Source organism: Carassius auratus, unplaced genomic scaffold (genome assembly GCF_003368295.1).
Source record: "Carassius auratus strain Wakin unplaced genomic scaffold, ASM336829v1 scaf_tig00002276, whole genome shotgun sequence".
NCBI lineage: Eukaryota > Metazoa > Chordata > Actinopteri > Cypriniformes > Cyprinidae > Carassius > Carassius auratus.
The window spans coordinates 435,880-456,677 of NW_020523436.1; the positions used below are offsets into that span (position 1 = coordinate 435,880).

General features: G+C 36.1%; 1 protein-coding gene across 1 annotated transcript in view; it reads left to right on the top strand.

The window, feature by feature from the left end:
* LOC113069667 (RING finger protein 121-like) overlaps positions 1-20,798 on the top strand; it is a 119,221-nt gene that overhangs the window by 59,520 nt on the left and 38,903 nt on the right. The window contains exon 3 of the mRNA XM_026242832.1: positions 7,062-7,203. Coding sequence (XP_026098617.1) covers positions 7,062-7,203 — 142 coding nt within the window. The remainder of the gene's footprint in view (positions 1-7,061; positions 7,204-20,798) is intronic.

Genomic DNA, 20,798 nt, shown 5'->3' on the forward strand with positions numbered 1-20,798 from the left:
TTCTAACTGATGACAAAGAATTGACAGAGCAGCCATCAAGTCTTAGACAGCGTTCTATGTTAATAAATGCTGAGTTTTTAGTTCCTATAATTAACACCTCTGTTCTTTCAGAATTTAGCAGTGAGAAATTACTTGTCATCCAGTTTTTTATAATGTCTATGCATTCCTTTAGTTTTTCAAATTGGTGTGTTTCACCGGGCTGCAAAGAAATATAGAGATGAGTATCATCAGCATAACCGTAAAAGTTAGCACCATGTTTCCTGATATCTCCAAAAGGTAACATATAAAGCGAGAAGAGTAGCGATTCTAGAACTGAGCCTTGAGGTACTCCATACTGCACTTGTGATCAATATGATATATCTTCATTCACTGCTACGAGTTGATGGAGGTCATATAAGTACGATTTAAACTATACTAATGCACTTCCATTAATGCCAACAAAGTGTTCATGTCTAGGCAAATGAATGTTGTGATCAATAGTGTCAAATGCAGCACTAAGATCCAATAGAACTAATAGAGATATACAACCACAATCAGATGATATGAGCAGGTCATTTGTAACTGTAAGGAGATCTGTCTCAGTACTATGATATGGTCTAAATCCTGACTGGAAATCCGCACATAGACCATTTTTCTCTAAGAAGGAATATAATTGTGAGGATACTACCTTTTCTAGTATCTTGGAGAGAAAAGGGTGATTCGAGATTGGTCTATAATTCACTAGTTTTTTGGGGTCAAGTTGTGGTTTTTTGACGAGAGGCTTAATAACAGCCAGTTTGAAGGTTTTGGGAACATATCCTAATGATAATGATGAATTATTGTTACATCCCCTATTATCAGGACGGGCTTTGCAAGCGTTTTATTAATAATAACAGGAAACCAACCCCAGCCGACAGATCACCAACAACACATAACTAAGTTCCACAAAAGTATTTATTTAAAGTGGAAAGAATAATTAAATTAAGGAGCAACGACTTCAGGGTGCCCCATGGCCAAAATAATAAACAAACTTATAACCAAACATATGTAAATGACCTAATCAGGGAATAAACAAAATTACAAAGTAACTTCCCTAACTCCCTATAAATAAACAAATCACAAACCAGACCAAAGTAAATGGCTGGACACCCCTACGCTCCTAAAACGGAACCAAATTAAATCATCATAAACAAACAAACACAATAAACAGAAGATTATGGGATCTGCCGACGGGAGGAGGAATCCGGAGCTCTTCACGCCAACAAGCCAACGCCAGAATGAGCTCGATCTCTTCGGCAAGTGCCACCTTTTTAAAAGCGGCCAATCAGTAGATCCACCAATCAGACTCCACCGGTGACAGCCAATCCCTGCACATATATACAAAACACCCGCACAAAACAAATATCTAGGATCATAACAATTATTAATACTCAGAAGAGGATTTATGACTTCTGGAAGCACCTCTTTTAGGAGCTTAGATGGCATAGGGTCTAACCTGTTGTTGCTTTAGATGATTTAACAAGTTTATACAATTCTTCCTCTCCTATAGTAGAGAATGAGTTTAACTGTTCCACGGGGGCTCTATAGTGCTTATAGTCTGATGCAATACTCTAGCTGACGGCTGAATGGTTACAATTTTATCTATAATGGTATCGATTTTATAAGTAAAGTAGTTCATAAAGTCATTACTGCTGTGATGTTGGGCAATGTCAACACTTGTTGAGGCTTTATTTTTTTATTTAGACACTGTATTGAATAAATACCTGGGGTTATGTTTGTTTCTTCTAAAAGAGAAGAAAAGTAATCGGATCTAGCAGTTTTTAATGCTTTTCTGTAGGATAGGTTACTTTCCCACCAAGCAATACGAAATACCTCTAGTTTTCTTTTCCTCCAGCTGCGCTACATTTTTCGGGCTGCTCTCTTTAGGTTGCGAGTATGCTCATTATACCATGGTGTCAGACTGGTTTCCTTAACCTTCCTTAAGCGTAAAGGAGTAACTGTATTTAAAATGCTAGAAAAGAGAGTCCAAAGTTTTTGTTACATCAAGTTGTTCTGAGGTTTTGGATATGCTAAGGAATTCGGATACATCAGAAAGATGACTTAAAAAGCAGACTTTTGTGGTAGAAGTGATGGTTCTACCATACTTGTAACAAGATGTAGAACTTACAGTTTTGTCTATATGAAGATTGCACAAATCTAAATAATGATCTGAGATATCATCACCTGGCTGAATAATTTCAACATCATCACCATCAATTCCATGTGACAGTATTAAATCTAGAGTATGATTTTGACAATGAGTAGGTCCTGAAACATGTTGTCTAACCCCAATAGAGTTCAGAATGTCTATAAATGCTGATCCCAATGCATCTTTTGCATTATCAACAACAGTGTTGTGGGTAACGCGTTACAAAGTAACGCGTTAGAGTACTCTAATTACTTTTTTCCTGAAATTTGTAACTTAACGCGTTAGTTCCGTGCGTAAGTAATCAGTAACTTCGTTATTTTTTTTTAAAAAAGTAATCCGTTATTTTAAGGAAGGAAAATCCCGACTGCAGCCTGCTTTTTGTCAGACAGTAGTCCTAGGTCTACTGTGCCACCTGCGGATGTATCAGTGGAGCCGAAGCTCTGTGATCGTAAAGTCAATGGCTGTGATGCGTCTGTGCCCTGCGCCTGACCCTGTGTGTGTGTTTTTTTTTTTTTTTTTTCGAACTCCCGGCAAGATAGCAGAGAGGACAGAGTTTGGTTTATGGAAGTACGCACATTATTTTCAATTTGTCAACGAAAAAGAAAAGAACATAACGGTCAAATGCACACTCTGCTTTGGTGAAAAGCTTCTGTCGCCAAAAATTCTACCTCAAATTTAACGCTACGTTTTAATCACTACTTTGAAGAGTAAATATAAGATGACTGTGTTAAAGCGAATTTAGGCTTGTGACTGTGAGTGACACTTTAATAATAATTAGTTCGTCTATTAAGCGATTTGTCATTTGCCTGTGTGGCAGTGAAGGATTTAATTCGGTTTGTTATCATTTTTGTTTGACAGGCAGCTGTTAATTTCTGTTAGATCATTGGCTGGCTGGTTGTTCATCATTTTTAAATGGATTTAAATCTGCAAGCCTGTTTAAGGTTGTGTTTACAAGTAAGCATACTTGGTTACGTTAGGTGCGAATTTTGATTAATAATATGTTCTGTGATAATAGATAAATAAAACGCCATGTGGAATAGCCTATTGCTGACTGTCTTTCCTGTTATTGTTATCCTGCAGTGTTAATTTAGTCGGATGACTGACGTTATTCATTGTCGGAAGTCACGACTTTTAGGTGCATTTAAAGGGGCCGGGGGCTGTGTCTGTCATGTGTGAGCCGCTGCAAACGGCTTTTAATTTTTGGTAACGCATGAGTACTCTAACGCGTTACTTTTATGAATAGGTAACGCTGTATCATAACTGATTACTTTTAATTGATGGTAACGTTGTAACCTAACTAACTACTTTCCAAAGTAACAAACCCAACACTGATCAACAAAGTCTGTATGGTGCCCTGGTGGCCTGTATACAGTAGCCAGTACAAACATCACAGGGGATTTATCATTAAAGGGGGGGTGAAATGCTCATTTTCACTCAATATCCTGTTAATCTTGAGTACCTATAGAGTAGTACTGCATCCTTCATAACTCCAAAAAGTCTTTAGTTTTATTATATTTATAAGAGAATGATAGATTATTTTCCCAGAAAAAAACGAGCGGCTGGAGGCGTGACGTGTGGGCGGAGCTAAAGAATCACGAGCGTGAGTGGGCTTTTGCGTTGAGAGCTGGAAGCTGTGACATTATCGTGAGGAAAAAAACATGACATTACCGTGAGGAAAAAACCATCATCCAAAACAAACCATGGCTAACAGTCAGATTCAGCCGTATATTTATGATCCAGAATCAGATCCAGAGGCTGAAATTGAACAAGAGCAGCAGCAGCAACGACTACAGCAGGACGTCTCTATGTAGTATGTATTGAAACTGTATATATTTGCTTAGCGGTTTTGGAAAATGACTAAGTTGCACTTTGTCGTCTTTTTTTTTTTTTTTTTAAGGTGTACATGTGGGAAGTGCAGTTTGATGCCAACATCGCATGTTGTTTACTTGATGTGCTTACGCGCCGATCGTTAAGTTACCAACAGAGTTATTTGAAGCAGTTTTACTCACCGCCTGCGGTTCCAACACACGATCGTGACCCTTTTTCGTTGGGACTGCATTATCCTTAAGAAATAAACTATATGCAAATCCGGCGTCAAACTGGGCCTTGTCTGTAAAACAAGCATCTTCGAAATGCAGGAAACAAACAAAAACACTTGCACAACTCCGTTGATGCTCTGTAGAAATAAACTCCATCCACTGGTCCCTTAATGCTGTTATTTTTTTGGTAATCTGTGCAGGGTTGTCTTGCCCTGGCAACCAAAAACACACTTCTTTTGTGACAATTCGGTCTCTCGCTCTGATCAGTGAATGTCTCTGCTCTCAGTGCTCTGCTCTACGGGAGCGCGCGCTCTTCCGGCAGAAGTGCCCTTAGGACCCATATAAGGAAATTCCGCTCCATCTAACGTCACACAGACCCATACTCGAAAAAAAACTTTCCGAAACTTGTGACAAACCGGAAGAGGTATTTTTGGAACAAACTTCAAAAGTACAACTTCATTTTTGAAACTTTGTCCATGTTTAGCATGGGAATCCAGCTCTTTAACAGTGTAAAAAAAAACTCAGTATGCATGAAATAGCATTTCACCCCCCCTTTAACATTTGTTTCTCTGGATAATGTTATATGAAGCACCATTACTTCAAACGAGTTATACTTGAAGCCTGCCCTCTGAGAAATCCTGTAAACATTGTTAAAAATTGAAGCAACACCTCCCCCTTTGCCTTTTGGACGCGGCTCATGTTTATAACAGTAATCTTGGGGGATGGACTCATTTAAAATAATGTAATCATCAGGTTTTAGCCAGGTTTCTGTCAAACAGAGCACATCTAGATTATGATCGGTGATCTTAATATTTACAAAAAGTGTTCTCATAGAAAGGGATCTGATACTAAATAAGCCAAGCTGTATCATTTGTTTATCCATTGTAACAGAAATGAGTCGAACCAGACAAATTAAAGAGTCTATCAAAGCAGTGTTTGGAACACGAGCCGAATTCCTCAGGAAGTCATAAAACATTCTGTGCCACAAGTCCCAAGGAAGATAACCAACCAACCAACAGCTTTCAACATTAACACCACTAGAACAATTATTGACAATTTTAATTTGCAGAAGAGATTGTCAAATTTGTTGTTCGTAACTGAAATGCAACGCTGGACATCACATGGAAACCCATGAGTTAAACACTTCCATTGACTTCCCCCCACCTAGCAGAACCAACTGAAATTCCTAAGGGGGGAGGGGCTTTAAACCTCTGTCTTCACAGAACATCTCTTTGTCATTAGAATGGCAAAGAATCTGCTTTTTGTACATATATATGGACCAGAATGAACTCAAAAAGACTTATAAATGAATCAGTCCATCGCTTCACTCCATATTCATTTATGTGTAACCCACAAATTTGACTATCATGTTATAATCACTTATTGTGTCTGTTTTTTTATAACTATGGCATAGCTTAACGATCCATAATTATGTTTGGTATGTCTGAGATCCAATTTGCTTGCTTGAATTAGTTCAGACAATAATTTATTTGTCCCATGTATCATATTCGTGTTATAAGGAATCATGTCCAAAATTAGACCCTGCCAGAGCAGGAAAATTCGGACCACATGCTTGGTAAGATAAACATGATTTATGATACCCCCGAGCCAAGACAATATCTGGTTGGTCAAGACAACATTTGAGGTGTGGCCAACAGGCCAGTTTAAATACTTAGGACACCATAAAATATTTGCTTTTAGTCTCTAGCTATGCCATCAATTCGTTGCAGTGAATGAAGAGGTATCATATCGATCACAAGTGCAGTATGGAGTACCTCAAGGCTCATTACTAGGGCTGTTACTTTTCAATCTTCACATGTTACCCTTGGGAGATATCATTAGGAAGCATGGTGTTATGCTGATGATACTCAGCTCTATATTTTTTCAAGGTCCAGAGAAACATACGAGTTTGAAAAGGGTGTTAATTGTAGGACCTAAAAACTCTGCACAAACTAACCTAAAATGATAAGTCTTAATGGCTGCTCTGTCAGTTCTTAATCATCAGTTAGGAACCTCGGTGTGTTATTTGATAGTAATCTTTCCTTTGAAAGCCACATTTAAGACCACATCCTGTATCCCATTTAACCTGTTAACCCACACCTGGACGCATGCAAACTGAATTCTCTTTGTTTTCAAAGACACATAGTATCAGAAAAATGGTTGCAGGAATCACATTTTCATGGTATTTTCTTCAGATTTGAAATAGAAACACATGAGACGTGACTTTCAACCCATTGTTTTTCCGGATTGCTCCAGGACTGATTTAATATATTTTTATATAAAATATAGATATTATATAAATATAAAAATTAAAAAAATCAGTGTGGTGCACTTCAGTGTCTATAACTGAATCTTTTTGAGCATTATCATCTCTTATCACCCAAAGAGTCTTCTATGCAAATATGGCCTAATGCACAAATCCAATATACTGATACCCAACCAATTTTTTTCCGAGCCGTTTATGTTCACTTACAGTAAATTGCTGTGTTTTATGTGAATAATCACCAAGCGGAGTGGTGTCGTTCTCTGTTCTTTGAGTTAATGTAAATGAGCACAAACACCAATTTAGGGTCCTTTTTTTTTTTTTTTGTAAACATTAATAGTTGGCCACCCCTGCTCTAAAAGTGTCACTAACTTTAAGCAGTTACTGGGAATATTTACATACCAGGGCAGGTGAGAGAACTTAATATTTATCATGCTGTAGAGAGTGCAAGTAGAGTGCTGCTCTGGTGTTGCTTATCAACACATTTAAAGAAATATGGCTCTAACAACAACAAAAATCATCCTTTTAAACTGATTACGTATTTGATTGTTTATAAATGTGTGATTATTTATTTTTTTCTTCTGTTTTGCAGGTTGGAACATGCTAAAATGCATGCCAGACACAAAGGGCATGAATCCATGCATGCAGAGATGGTTCTCATTCTCATTGTCACACTCATCATTGCCCAACTTGTCCTGGTTCAGTGGAAACAGAGACACCCCAAATCATACAATGTGAGCCAGTTATTTTCTCCTAACACAAACTAACACACATGCTTACACATAAGCACAAAATAATTGTAAAAAATTTTTTAGTGCACACAGGTGGCTTAAAATGCTTTACTTTTTTTCAACATCAATAGACACTCAAAAAACAGGTCTGTGATTACTTTGCAATTTTATTAAAATGTGATATTTATTAATATATCAAATTGGGAAAGTGGGCCACTGCTATTTCTTCTTTGCAAATTCTCTCAAGCTTTGTCAGGCTGGATAATGACCAGCAGTGGATTGCCATTTTCTTTCTAGAGCTGTCTGATTAGGTTCAAGTAGGGCTGCACAATTGATTGAAATAAAACAAAACTTTGTAAAATTATGAAATTGCAAAAAAAGAATTAAAGGTTTAGTTCACCCAAAAATGTAGCAATCCAGTCGGAGTTGTATTAAAAACGTAAAAAGACGTGAAATAAAGTAGTAGTAGTAGCCCTTTATTGTCACTAGTCACAAGTACCAGCGAAATTAGCCATCAACCTGTCCATACATACATACAATATGACAAGGGGGGTAGACAGGACAGGAAGACAGGGAACTGAGGAAGAAATACAGAATAAAAAAGAAAGTGAGGAGGGAAAAAAAACAACACCCAGACTATGCTCCTTTGGGAGTACAGTCCGAGAACAGGAAAAGCACTTCAGCAACAAAGCACATAATCAATACAAACACACGACTTAGCAACTGGGGATGGAAATTGGGGGGTCGAGGTAATCCAGCGCAGGCAAGCAGCCGTCCGGTCCATCAGCCCTACGCGCTGGTCACAGACCCGCTTGTCAGACTGCTGGAACAAAGCGGTGAGGGATGGGGTGTCGGAGGATTGAATGCATATCTGTATATATGTACGTATGTGTGTGTGTGTGTGTGTGTGTATTTGTAGGCCTGGAGAGTTGCAATTCAATCTAGATGCCTCAGTCCGCAGATTGTGATAGCGTCACAGCAAGTTGTCATGGAGACAGCCTTGGTCAGGTCCTAGACAGAGTAAACAATCAACATATGTCTGTGGAAGAGGGGGAGGAAACGCAAGAGCATCTTGCTATTATCCGAATTTCACGGTCACTCTCTTTGTCCATTCTGGTCTCCAAATCATGACGGGCAGCCTTATGAGGCTTTGAACAGCTGTTCCTCGTTTTCTGTGTCTTTTGATAACCCAGGACAAAGTTCAATCAGCAGAAGACCTGTTATCATGGTTCCGAATAGGTAGAGGTCTTCAATGTCCTCCACAGAAAGAGTCCTCCGCCACCTCTCCCACGTGTCCATCATCTAGTGAGCTGCGAAGGTTCCTGCAGGGCAGTCAGGTTCCCCCGAACCCAAGCTTCTCGTCAAGAAGATGCGTTGAGAGACCAGTCCATCAAATCAAATTTAAACGTGAAGCACTGTATAACTTTGTTCCCATTATTTAGGCCTAATTAGCCTAAAACAAGAAACAAATAAGTTAAACCTGCACGATTTAGCTAAATCTTTGAAACTCTAAAGAATGGACTGATTAATAAACAGTCCTCACGATTAAACACAAGTTAAAAGTGTAATTTAAGTTCTTTTCGGGGGTTATCAGGAGAAAATGACTCAAAACGCGTATCCGCGTTAATCGACTCCAGAGGGAGCTAGGAGGGCGGAGTAGTTGTTGCTGCTCACAGACTCTGCTGCCGAGTGAGAGAGATGTTTCACCCGACGAAATCAAGACCACGGCAGCACAAGCACAGCATATCTGCCAAAAGCAACCTGCAGCAATGCTCGTTGCTCGGCTTGCCATGCAAGCTTTACTTTTGTAGGTCGCATGGCAGTAAATAATACGATAATATGACTATGCAGTCAATACAGATATGTAATAAAAACATAAAAAACAAGCAGTGCTGTAACAACCCATAAAAAAACGCACACCAGGTCTACACCGGACACAAGTGGCGTGATCTGACAAAAGAAAACAGAACCCAGGGATGGATACACTGGACACGATCCCCATCAGTGAACTGATGCTCGTTCTGTTTATGATGAAATGTACTGATACTGTGTTCAGATGACATTCACACTATAGTGTGATGTCATCATGTTTAGACAGACTTCGCACAACAACTCTCACATCCGGTGTAGACACAGACAGTGACTGCTCTATTTACAAATAAGTTATATAAGAACAAAAAAAATCCTAAACCAGCGGCATAACGAGTCAAAAATATAGACTAGAAAATATATTTACACTTGTTCTGTCCTCCGTCCATGACACTGACTCAGTTTTAATCTGATCAGCTTTTAACGCTGAGTGGATGGTTAGATGCAAGATGGGCTAGTATTATAAAATAAAAAAAATTATAATAAAATATAAGTTTTTACATCATTAAGGTAATAACATTACAGTTTTTTATCATCTTGCTTCAGTTATAAATTTATAACTATATTAAAACTTGTTTTGAAAAATGCCTTTGTCATTTGAATATTGATTTTAAAATCGATTAAATTTGTTTTAAAATTATTATTATAGGCCATATGTTATCGCACAGCACTTAAAGAAGGCTATCTTTAAAATCACTTATGTCAGTTAATGAAGCTCTTTTTTACATCGTGTGCATTTTGTTGATTATAATGAGAGAACTTTAGTTTAATCCTGAGGACGTTTTATTAATATGACCATAGCTAAATCGTGCAGGTTCAATTTATTCATTTGTTGTTTTAGGCTAATTAGGCATAAATAAGGTGAACGAAATTATACAGTGCTTCACGTTTAAACATGCAACAATTTCTTAATCAGTTTACAGACAAATGTCTTGTCTTTTTCCCTAGAAGTTATCTGTCAAAATAAAGAACAGGTAACGAATAACAAAAATGCATGTTGTTTTATTAAAAGAATTTTAAAATATAAATTAAAATATAGCCATAATATATGAAAATATTGACATTGCATATTAATCCATGTAGCCTACCCCCCTAAAATAGGCTACCACTTTTAATGCTCCAATGCAAAGTAAACCACAATTTATTTTGAATAATATAACACATAATTCATATAATATAAATAATATGGCACACCTTTTAAATGTGTCAAATCTAAAATGTGGTTTAATACCATGTAGCTTAGAGAAAATATTATCATAGGTCCAGGCACAGGCTTGACATTTATGCTGCTTGAATTCGTTTTAAGAAATGCACATAACTTCATAAGTACCAAACTTTCATCTGTGAATATTACATATTAAATATTTTAAATATTTTAACTATATTTTTTTCTTTCATTTTCCTTGACTGAAGCGGTCAAATGTAACACATCAGCGAGGCAAAACCGATGTCTATTTGCGAAAATGTGCTTTGATGCGCTTGTTCGATAACTTGTGGTTAAAGCGCCACTCAGCGGTCTAAAGCTGCAAATGCACTTTATAGACGCCGCGGCGGTAAAAAGGGCCTTTTGGATGTCTTCCTTCATTCAAACAAACCGGTGTAAATTACAAATTCAAGTTAATTTATAAAATCGATTTAACACCCAGCCCTACTTGCTTTCATATAATTTAATTTAAAAAAAAAATCAAAATATTTGTTTTATCTTCATTACAAATCTTGTTTGGTTTTATTTTGGATAATTGCATGTAAAAAAAATAATTTACGTTGTAATGTATATGCAAAATGTAAATTAATATTCATATTCAAGTGTTCATATTCAGATTTATTAATGCACATTAATGACAGGGCGCATTAATATTCAACATTCAACAATCTGTGAATGTTGCATTTCTCTCCCCGGAGAGAGCCAGCACTGTGAATTTCATCTTGCAGCAGACAAGAAAAAATGTGTTTATTAATAAATGATGTAAATGTCTAATTTATCACAATTATTAGGCTATTATCAGGTTTATGATAATGAATCAATTTTAATCGATTTTAAAATCAATATTCAAATGACAAAGACATTTTTCAAAACAATTTTTAATATAGTTATACATTTATAACTGAGACAAGATGATAAAAAAAAAAAACTGTAATGTTATTACCTTAATGCTGGAAAGACCTTTATTTTATTTTATAATTTTTTATATGAATTTCCTCAAGATTTCCTCTGCTCGGCATCGTGTCTCGGTCAGACGGAACTGACAGAGTTGAGCCACTCAGAACTACGGGAGCCCTGAGTGGCGCATTGGTGGACGTTAAAAAGAAAACCGATTTTCATTCAAACAAACCGATGTAAATTACAAATTTGAGTTAATTTATAAAATCGATTTATCACCCAGCCCTACTTGCTTTAATATAATTTAATAAAAAAAATAATGAAGCTGCATTTAAATGCAGGTGTGTCAAATGTGCAAGATTTGCACTGCACATGTGATGGTAGATGTGCAGCATTTATTCTTATTTGTTTCATCTTCATTACAAATCTTGTTTGGTTTTATTTTGGATAATTGCTTGTAAAAATAATTGACGTTGTAATGCATATGCAAAATTTGAATTAATATTCATATTCAAGTGTTTGTGCAAAAATTATTAATGTCCATTAATGACAGGGCACATTAATATTCAACATTCAACAATCTGTGAATGTTGCATTAGAGAGGATCCAGTACGGGTTGTGTCAAAAATTTGATTGATGAGGGTCATAAAAGCCATCTGTTCTGAACACCTGTTTGTACACCCCCTCCCCTCCCTGTACACCCCAGTGACCTAGATATGAACTTACGACCCTAAGAAGGAATTTCGGTGGAGGGGAAAATGTGTTGGGATCTATGTGCTTTTTTGTTAAACTCTGAAAAGAGGCGAAATCATGAAAATGGTATAAGGGAAGTTTTTATTAAGGTTTTAAGTACACAGTGCATTTCAAGAAAAAGGTTATAAACACATACGAAATGGAAACGATGTAATGATCGTTTAAGTAGTTGGAAAAGTGTAAAACGTTGTTAAAGTTGTAACAAATTAAAGAAAACTACTGGTTATTTATCTAAAAAAAACTAAACAAGTCAAAACTATCAGATGTGTTTTCGTTAAGCAACACGCGAAAAAGATGTGAGGGCTTGTAGCATTACAATTTAAAAAGGTGTTTTGTTACCAGCTAGAAAAGAAAGCATTTATCACTTATACCTTACCTCAAACTAAAAAAGAAACGTATGTAAAGCGGAGATACAAACCAGAAAAGTTGGTGTTTGTCACAATGTTAAAAAAAGTTAAAACAAAAGAAAAAAGATGGTAGGCATTTACGCTGATCTCAAAGAAAATACATCAGACCTCGTCTTTAAAACACCAGCACGAGATACTTGGCAAAACTATGTCGTACTCTACCACTAATTACAACTTTAAAAATCTAGACTATTACTGACAGAGAGTTAAACGAAAGAAAAAAAGATCCTCCGGCAGAGTTTGCGAAGCCTTCGGTAAAACGACCTCACAGCACAGCCGACACACTCAGAATGCTTACGTCCGGTCCCACTCAAACCACTCCTTCTTCCTCTTTCACGCAAAGCTTTAGGTGCATTTACCGCCACCTATAGGGCAGGAGTGTGGAGCATTGACCTTGACCTTTATATTTTAATTAGTCCTTTTATTTCTAATTAACTCATTGGAGTATTAAATACGATGTCTGACATTTTAATGCTTTTATCTTATCCACAATTCATTACCTTCTATTCCTATATGTGCAGGTATCTATACAAAATAAATATTTGTTTTTTTGCTTGTATTCTGAACAAACTCTGTAAAATGACTGACAAATTGTCTTGTTGAAGATTCGCCACACTTTAAACTTGAAAGTGCTGAAAATGAGTCTGAACATATGACTACTTTAGGTATATTGATGTGTTCAACCCACTGAAGAGCCAAAAAATATGATAATCATTTCTGTAGTATAAACAGACGGATGATTAGATGTTCTTTCAGGTATTCTATACCTACCCACTTGGAACATATGTGTCCTGTTTCAGGAGCTTTAGATCCAACTGTGTATATGAGTTACTTTAAAACTAGGTTAGCCTATATGCTCTTTATTTTTAATCTAAATAAAAGTCATTGATGTTTTATTTTTATTTTAATGAGCCCACTCACACTTACTTTAGCAGCCTAAATCCTTATTATATATATCCTTATATTTTGTCAATATTAACTTCTAGCAAGAAATTCTACATTCATAAATGTATGTTTTTCAAAACTCCCCACGTTTAGTGGCATTTAAAGTGGCGTTTAAAGAGGAATTTGCGATGTATGATGATGATGTATTTGGAGACGTTAAAAGGAATGAAAAGTCCAAGATTTTTGTATTCTTCATTAGAGGACGTTGGTTTCTTAGTGAAAATCTGTTACTCCCCTACTTTTTCATTCTTTATCTTTATCTTTTATTTTTTCTACAGTGTTGTTTTATTTATTTATTTTACATTTATTTTGTTTTATGATGTACAGAGTGTCAACAAAAATTGAGTGTAATCTCAGATCGTATTTGTAAACCTACCAGTAATGTGCGTCTATATGTTTTTAATGTTTAAAGCATCGAATAAAAAATAAAAAACACCCACAAACACTTCCCCCTAACACCTCCCTAATAACGTTGGTCACAAAGGTTTAAATGTATGTTAAAAGAATTAAACAAAGTAATGTTTTTTCAATAAAAACACAGTTCTTATTTGATGAAAACATTCTACCTGGTTTTAATATTAGACCAATGCTTTTACTTTAAAAATTAGGTTAACCTATACGATTTAATTTTTTCATCTCAACAAAAATTCCTTGTTGGAAAAAAAGTGTTGTTTAATTTCATTTAATAAGTCACTCACACATACTTTAGTGGTCTAAATCCTTTAATATGTATTTTATGTTGTCAATATTAACTTCTGGAATTTCTATATCAGTTTAAACCCTGTAGACGCATACAAATATTAAACAGGAATGAATGAGTCAAGATGGACTTTTCTTGCCAAAGAAACTTGAACAACATTACAGGAAAGGCTAAATATTTCATCTCAAGTAGTGCGTAGAAACGCGTCTGGTGTCTGGCATCTGATGTCTTTGTGTTTACTGTTACGACCATGTCAGCGAAGATTGTAAAACATCTAAAGGTTTTGGGGTTAGCAACTCAACTGTTATCTAATTAGTTTTCCGGGGTTCTGGTGTTGTAAATGGTGTGCTGCAGGTCAGCTAAAGTAAAAAAAAAAAAAAATTGTTTGTATTCACTGATCAAAGGGTGACAATTTCCACTTTATGGCTTAGGCCTGTGATCGTGAGGTTAGCTGAAAGTTAATTTACTGGTCAAAAGGATGTGAAATCTTTTAACAAGTCAGACCATAGAAAAATGTTGTTTAACAAAATATTGTTAACCTCAACATAGACGTACTGAGAATGCAAACAAGTACACAAACACAACCATACAATCATAAACACACACACACACACACACACACACACATACACACACACAAATGTAAACATACAGAAAACATGAACATATAACCAAACAAATACAAATATACACTCAAACAAGTACATAAATACACAAGCAAACAAAATAGGTCACAAACACGAAAATACCTATATTAGATTGAAAATGAGTTGTCATACGTTTTCTTTGAAACCAAAAGTGTTTGTTGCTAAAAATGTCTCACAGAACTTTATACAATAGATTAGACGTCCTTTCTCACTTTCCATATGGTGTTGTTAACCATGATGTTTAAAATAGTTTTAAAAAAGTATTATTTTTAGCTTTCATGTGGGTTTCATGTCAGCACTCAAATGTTTTTAGCAAGAGTCCAGAGTCAGATGAAAATAGATGCGTGAAGAAAAAAAAATGTAAGAGGTTTTTAATGACAGACTAAATGTTTTAGATTGTTTAAAACAATTGAGTTTATGCATTTCTCTTGAATGTGTGTACGGTAATCGTTGCATACATGAAGCAGAATAAATACATAAACTCATAAACGCATTGTGATTGATGTTAAACAATAAAAAAATGACTTATTTATACATCATAACTTACTTTCTTTTCATAACAATAAACATTCTTATGACTTTTTAAACTGCGAAAAACCGGTTCGGTTGGAAAATAAAAAATAAATAAAAACATATTGTGTTACTTAGTTAGAATCCTTATAGTTTGTAGTAAAATCACATATATATAAGCTAAAACATTTTTCTTTCAAACCAAACGGTTTTCACACACACACACACCTCACAAAACTGTCAACAAGGACCTTAAGTTTTTGTTTTATCGTTTAGCTGTAGCTGAGACCTTGGTGGAATTATTTTACGTACAGTTTTGGGGAGGTTACTATGAACGTTGTAATAGGTTATAGATCACAAATTACCCCATTTAAAATCTAAAAGTTTAAAAAGTAATGTAACTGATAACATTTGATTACATGTTTTAAGACTTGTAATGTTTTCAACCGTTAATCTTTTGAAACGTGTAAACAGGACGGGGTTAACATTAGAGTACTCAACAACTAATGACCGTCAGACTTTTCAAAATCCCTCATCACTTAAATTAGGATTGTGATCATTTCATTTTAAAGCACAACCACCACGAAATCAGATTTGCTTGGAGATTAAATACATATTTAAAAACACAACAAGAAAGTTTAACAGCTATGATACTGTTTTTAAATCAGGTTTGTGCACACCTATGAAGTGAAATGCAAGGGCATCTAACAACGGGTTGGTAATACGGTTCAATTTAACAAATAAATATACATCGGCCAAATAGGAAATAAGCATACGTCTTTAACTCATGAAACATCTGACCCATATTTTAGAGTAGTTAAGGTGGTTTATGAAATATATCAATGAAATCTGTAATCTGTAAAAATATTCAGATGTAACATTTTCATAATTAACCGCAATTTAATTATTTTTCTCACTGACTGTAACTGATTACATTTATTTTTGTAATCAAATGATATAATTTAGCTATATGTAACTAGTTTACCCCTAACACTGATTATGCATTCTAACAATAATAGATGGTGAAAGAGTTCATTAACCTCTTTAACTTAAAAAAATGCGTACAATGTCCGCAAACAAGGGTTTGTTCATAAAACAACCCAGTCCCCCCTGACTTGAAAGCACCGTAACAAGTATAGCCATTGCAGAAATTTATTATAGAGATGCAGTAAGATAAACTCTGGATGCACGATTGACCAACTTATCACATGTTTACCATATTATTACAACGCCATGCCTACCTAGTTTATGGTGAAATATGTCTGTAAAAATAAACAAACATACACATATGTCTGTAAAAATACATGTCTGTAAAAATAAACAAACATACACACAATCTCCAGAATGGAGGCTGATGATGGGCAGCAGCAGGACACGATTGTCTTTTTCTAAAGATTAAGACAATTATTTGGTTTCAGGACACACGAATCCTAACGGTTCACAAGATAACATAACAACGGTTGCTCCATTACATTATAGCCAACCCTGTTTTAGCACATGTATATCGTATTATTGTTGAATATAGTCGTTTAGTCTAAATTTTATTTAGACTAAATCTTATTTTATTGTTGTTATATGCATTATATGTTTTTGTTTTACAAAGGAGTTAAATTTAATACGTTTAACTAATACCTCATTCAATCTATGTAGATCTTCAGGTCAGGGAACTACAATACCCATCACACACCTCAGGCTTCAAACATCGTGAATACGTACTCGTATTGTATGCTGGCAACGCTCTAAATCATTGGACATCTGATTAAATGCATGCGCAGATAACCTAAATAAAAAGACGCACATTTCTACGCTGTTTGTTAAGTATACGCTCCTTCCATGTTGTGATGTTACAAACCCTCTTTTCTGTGATCTGTTTTAGTGATGCAAAGTTCGATTCACTTCTGAAAAATTATTCATTTGGACTGTTTGGTTCAATGAACCGATTCATAGGGACCTTAAGTCATTTTCGCAGTTACGTTAGTACTCATTTTTTTTTTCTTCTAACAACTCAAGAGTCATTTTATTTCCGTGAATCATCTAAATAAATTTAATTGTGTAAACACATATTGGTGATTTATTATCTTTGTTAATTTAAGTTAATGTTGAATGATCTAAATAAAGTTAACTGTGTGAACATATATTGGTGGTTAATGTCTTTTGTTCATTTAAGTTAATGATGTTTGTGTTTTCGCAGTTTTATGCACAGTGGTTCTGTCCTTTGTTTAGCTTAAACATCAGTTTTTAGTCAGTTACAAAAGTGTCAGGCATTAAGTTTTTGTATTTTTAACTCACCTAATTATGACAGAGTTACTGGTTTCGGGTGTTTTTGGTGAATGTAAGTGGTGAAAACTTAAATGTGACCGTCGAGCAACGTTAGTTACTCAAACAAAGACAAATTGTGTAAGTGTTCATTAAGATGCCGAAATGAAAATAAGCGTACAAATATTCATAATGACAATAAGCGCAATATATCCTAAAAACACAATAGACCCTGCTAAGTACACCTAAAATTTGCTAGAGTGGTGAGATATTTACATTTACATTTATTTATTTAGCAGACGCTTTTATCCAAAGCGACTTACAGATGAGGACGGTGGAAACAATCAAAATCAACAAAAAGAGCAATGATATATAAGTGTTATAACGAGGCTCAGTTAGGTTAACACAGTACACGTAGCATGGGATTTTAAATAATATAATAAATAAAAAGAAAACAGATACAATAAAAAAGAATAGAGCAAGCTAGTGTTAGAGTTCTTTACACACACGCACACACACACATAAATAGATATAAACCACAATGTTTTTTATAGCGTTACACTTTGAAACCAGAACGATATGTTTCCATGACTTTGTTAGCTCTTTCTGTTTGAATCTATTTACCGCAGTTTTCACCATCCTAATTGTAATGGTTTGGTCTTATGCTTAGGGCCTTATACGTTGTATTGTCTAGTTTTTGCTCTACTTCACAAACAGCGTAGAAATGTGCGTCTTTTTATTTAGGTTATCTGCGCATGCATTTAATCAGATGTCCAATGATTTAGAGCGTTGCCAGCATACAATACGAGTACGTATTCACGATGTTTGAAGCCTGAGGTGTGTGATGGGTATTGTAGTTCCCTGACCTGAAGATCTACATAGATTGAATGAGGTATTAGTTAAACGTATTAAATTTAACTCCTTTGTAAAACAAAAACATATAATGCATATAACAACAATAAAATAAGATTTAGTCTAAATAAAATTTAGACTAAACGACTATATTCAACAATAATACGATATACATGTGCTAAAACAGGGTTGGCTATGCTGTAATGGAGCAACCGTTGTTATGTTATCTTGTGAACCGTTAGGATTCGTGTGTCCTGAAACCAAATAATTGTCTTAATCTTTAGAAAAAGACAATCGTGTCCTGCTGCTGCCCATCATCAGCCTCCATTCTGGAGATTGTGTGTATGTTTGTTTATTTTACATTTACATTACATTACATTTAATCATTTAGCAGACGCTTTTATCCAAAGCGACTTACAAATGAGAACAATAGAAGCAGTCAGGTCAACAAGAGAACAACAACAGAATACAAGTGCCATGACAAGTCTCAGTTAGTCTAGTATAGAACGCATAGCCAGGTATATATATATATTTTTTTTTTTTTTTTTTTATTAAATGAAAAAAGAGACAAGAAAAGGAAAAGTACTGGTGTTAGTAGGTTAGGTGCAGGCGAAAAAGATGAGTTTTTAGATGTTTCTTGAAAATGAGTAAAGACTCAGCTGTACGAATTGAGATTGGGAGGTCATTCCACCAGCTGGGCACAGTCCAGGAAAAGGTCCGTGAGAGTGATTTTGAATTTCTTTGGGATGGCACCACAAGGCGTTGTTCACTTGCAGAACGCAAACTTCTTGAGGGCACATAGGATTTAACCAGTGAGTTTAGGTAAGTTGGTGCCGTGCCAGTGGTCGTCTTGTAGGCAAGCATCAGTACCTTGAATTTGATGCGAGCAGCTACTGGTAGCCAGTGTAACCTGATGAGGAGAGGAGTAACATGAGCTTTTTTTGGCTCATTGAAGACAACCCTCGCTGCTGCATTCTGGATCATTTGCAGGGGCTTGACAGTACATGCAGGAAGGCCCGCCAAGAGAGCATTACAATAGTCCAGTCTAGAGAGAACAAGAGCTTGGACAAGAAGTTGGGTTGCTTGCTCTGACAGGAAGGGTCTAATCTTCCTAATGTTGTATAAGGCAAACCTGCAGGACCGGGTCGTTGTAGCAATGTGGTCAGTGAAGCTTAATTGATGATCCATCACAACTCCTAGGTTTCTGGCTGTCCTCGAAGGAGTTATGGTTGACGAGCCTAGCTGTATAGAGAAGTTGTGATGAATCAATTGGTTAGCTGGAATCACCAATAGTTCAGTCTTTGTAAGGTTAAGCTGAAGGTGATGGTCATTCATCCAGCTAGAAATGTCACTCAGACAGGCTGAAATGCGAGCAGCTACCGTCGGGTCATCAGGCTGGAATGAGAAGTAGAGTTGGGTGTCATCAGCATAGCAGTGATAAGAAAAGCCATGCTTCTGAATGACAGATCCTAAAGATGTCATGTAGATGGAGAAGAGAAGTGGTCCAAGTACTGAGCCTTGAGGAACCCCAGTAGCAAGGTGGTGTGACTTTGAAACATCACCCCTCCAAGACACACTGAATGATCTGTCAGAGAGGTAGGACTTAACCCACAGGAGAGCAGTTCCAGAGATTCCCATCTTTCTGAGGGTGGACAGGAGAATCTTGTGATTAACAGTGTCAAAAGCAGCAGACAGGTCCAGTAAGATGAGTACCGAGGATTTTGAAGCTGCTCTTGCTAGTCGCAGGGCTTCAGTAACCGAGAGCAGAGCAGTCTCAGTTGAGTGGCCACTTTTGAAGCCAGATTGGTTGCTGTCCAGGAGGTTGTTCTGTCCAAGGAACATAGAAAGCTGGTTGAACACAGCCCGCTCAAGTGTCTTTGCAATGAATGGAAGCAGGGATACCGGTCTGTAGTTTTCAAGAAGCGCTGGATTTAGAGATGGTTTCTTGAGCAGTGGGCTTACCCGAGCCTGCTTGAATGCTAAGGGAAATGTTCCAGATTGAAGAGAAGAGTTGATAATGTGAGTAAGTGAAGGTATGACTGAAGAAGAGATCGCTTGAAGGAGGTGAGTGGGGATAGGATCAAGTGGACAAGTAGTAGGATGATTGGACATGAGAATTTTGGAGACGTCCATCTCTGAGAGTGGGGAGAAGGAGGAAAAAGAGTGTGCATCGGTCATTGTGAAGTTTTCCTCAGTCTGCGGTGTGGAGAATTGGTCACTGATGGATCTTGTCTTATTTGTCTTATTTTTACAGACATATGTATTTTTACAGACATATGTGTATGTTTGTTTATTTTTACAGACATATTTCACCATAAACTAGGTAGGCATGGCGTTGTAATAATATGGTAAACATGTGATAAGTTGGTCAATCGTGCATCCAGAGTTTATCTTACTGCATCTCTATAATAAATTTCTGCAATGGCTATACTTGTTACGGTGCTTTCAAGTCAGGGGGGACTGGGTTGTTTTATGAACAAACCCTTGTTTGCGGACATTGTACGCATTTTTTTAAGTTAAAGAGGTTAATGAACTCTTTCACCATCTATTATTGTTAG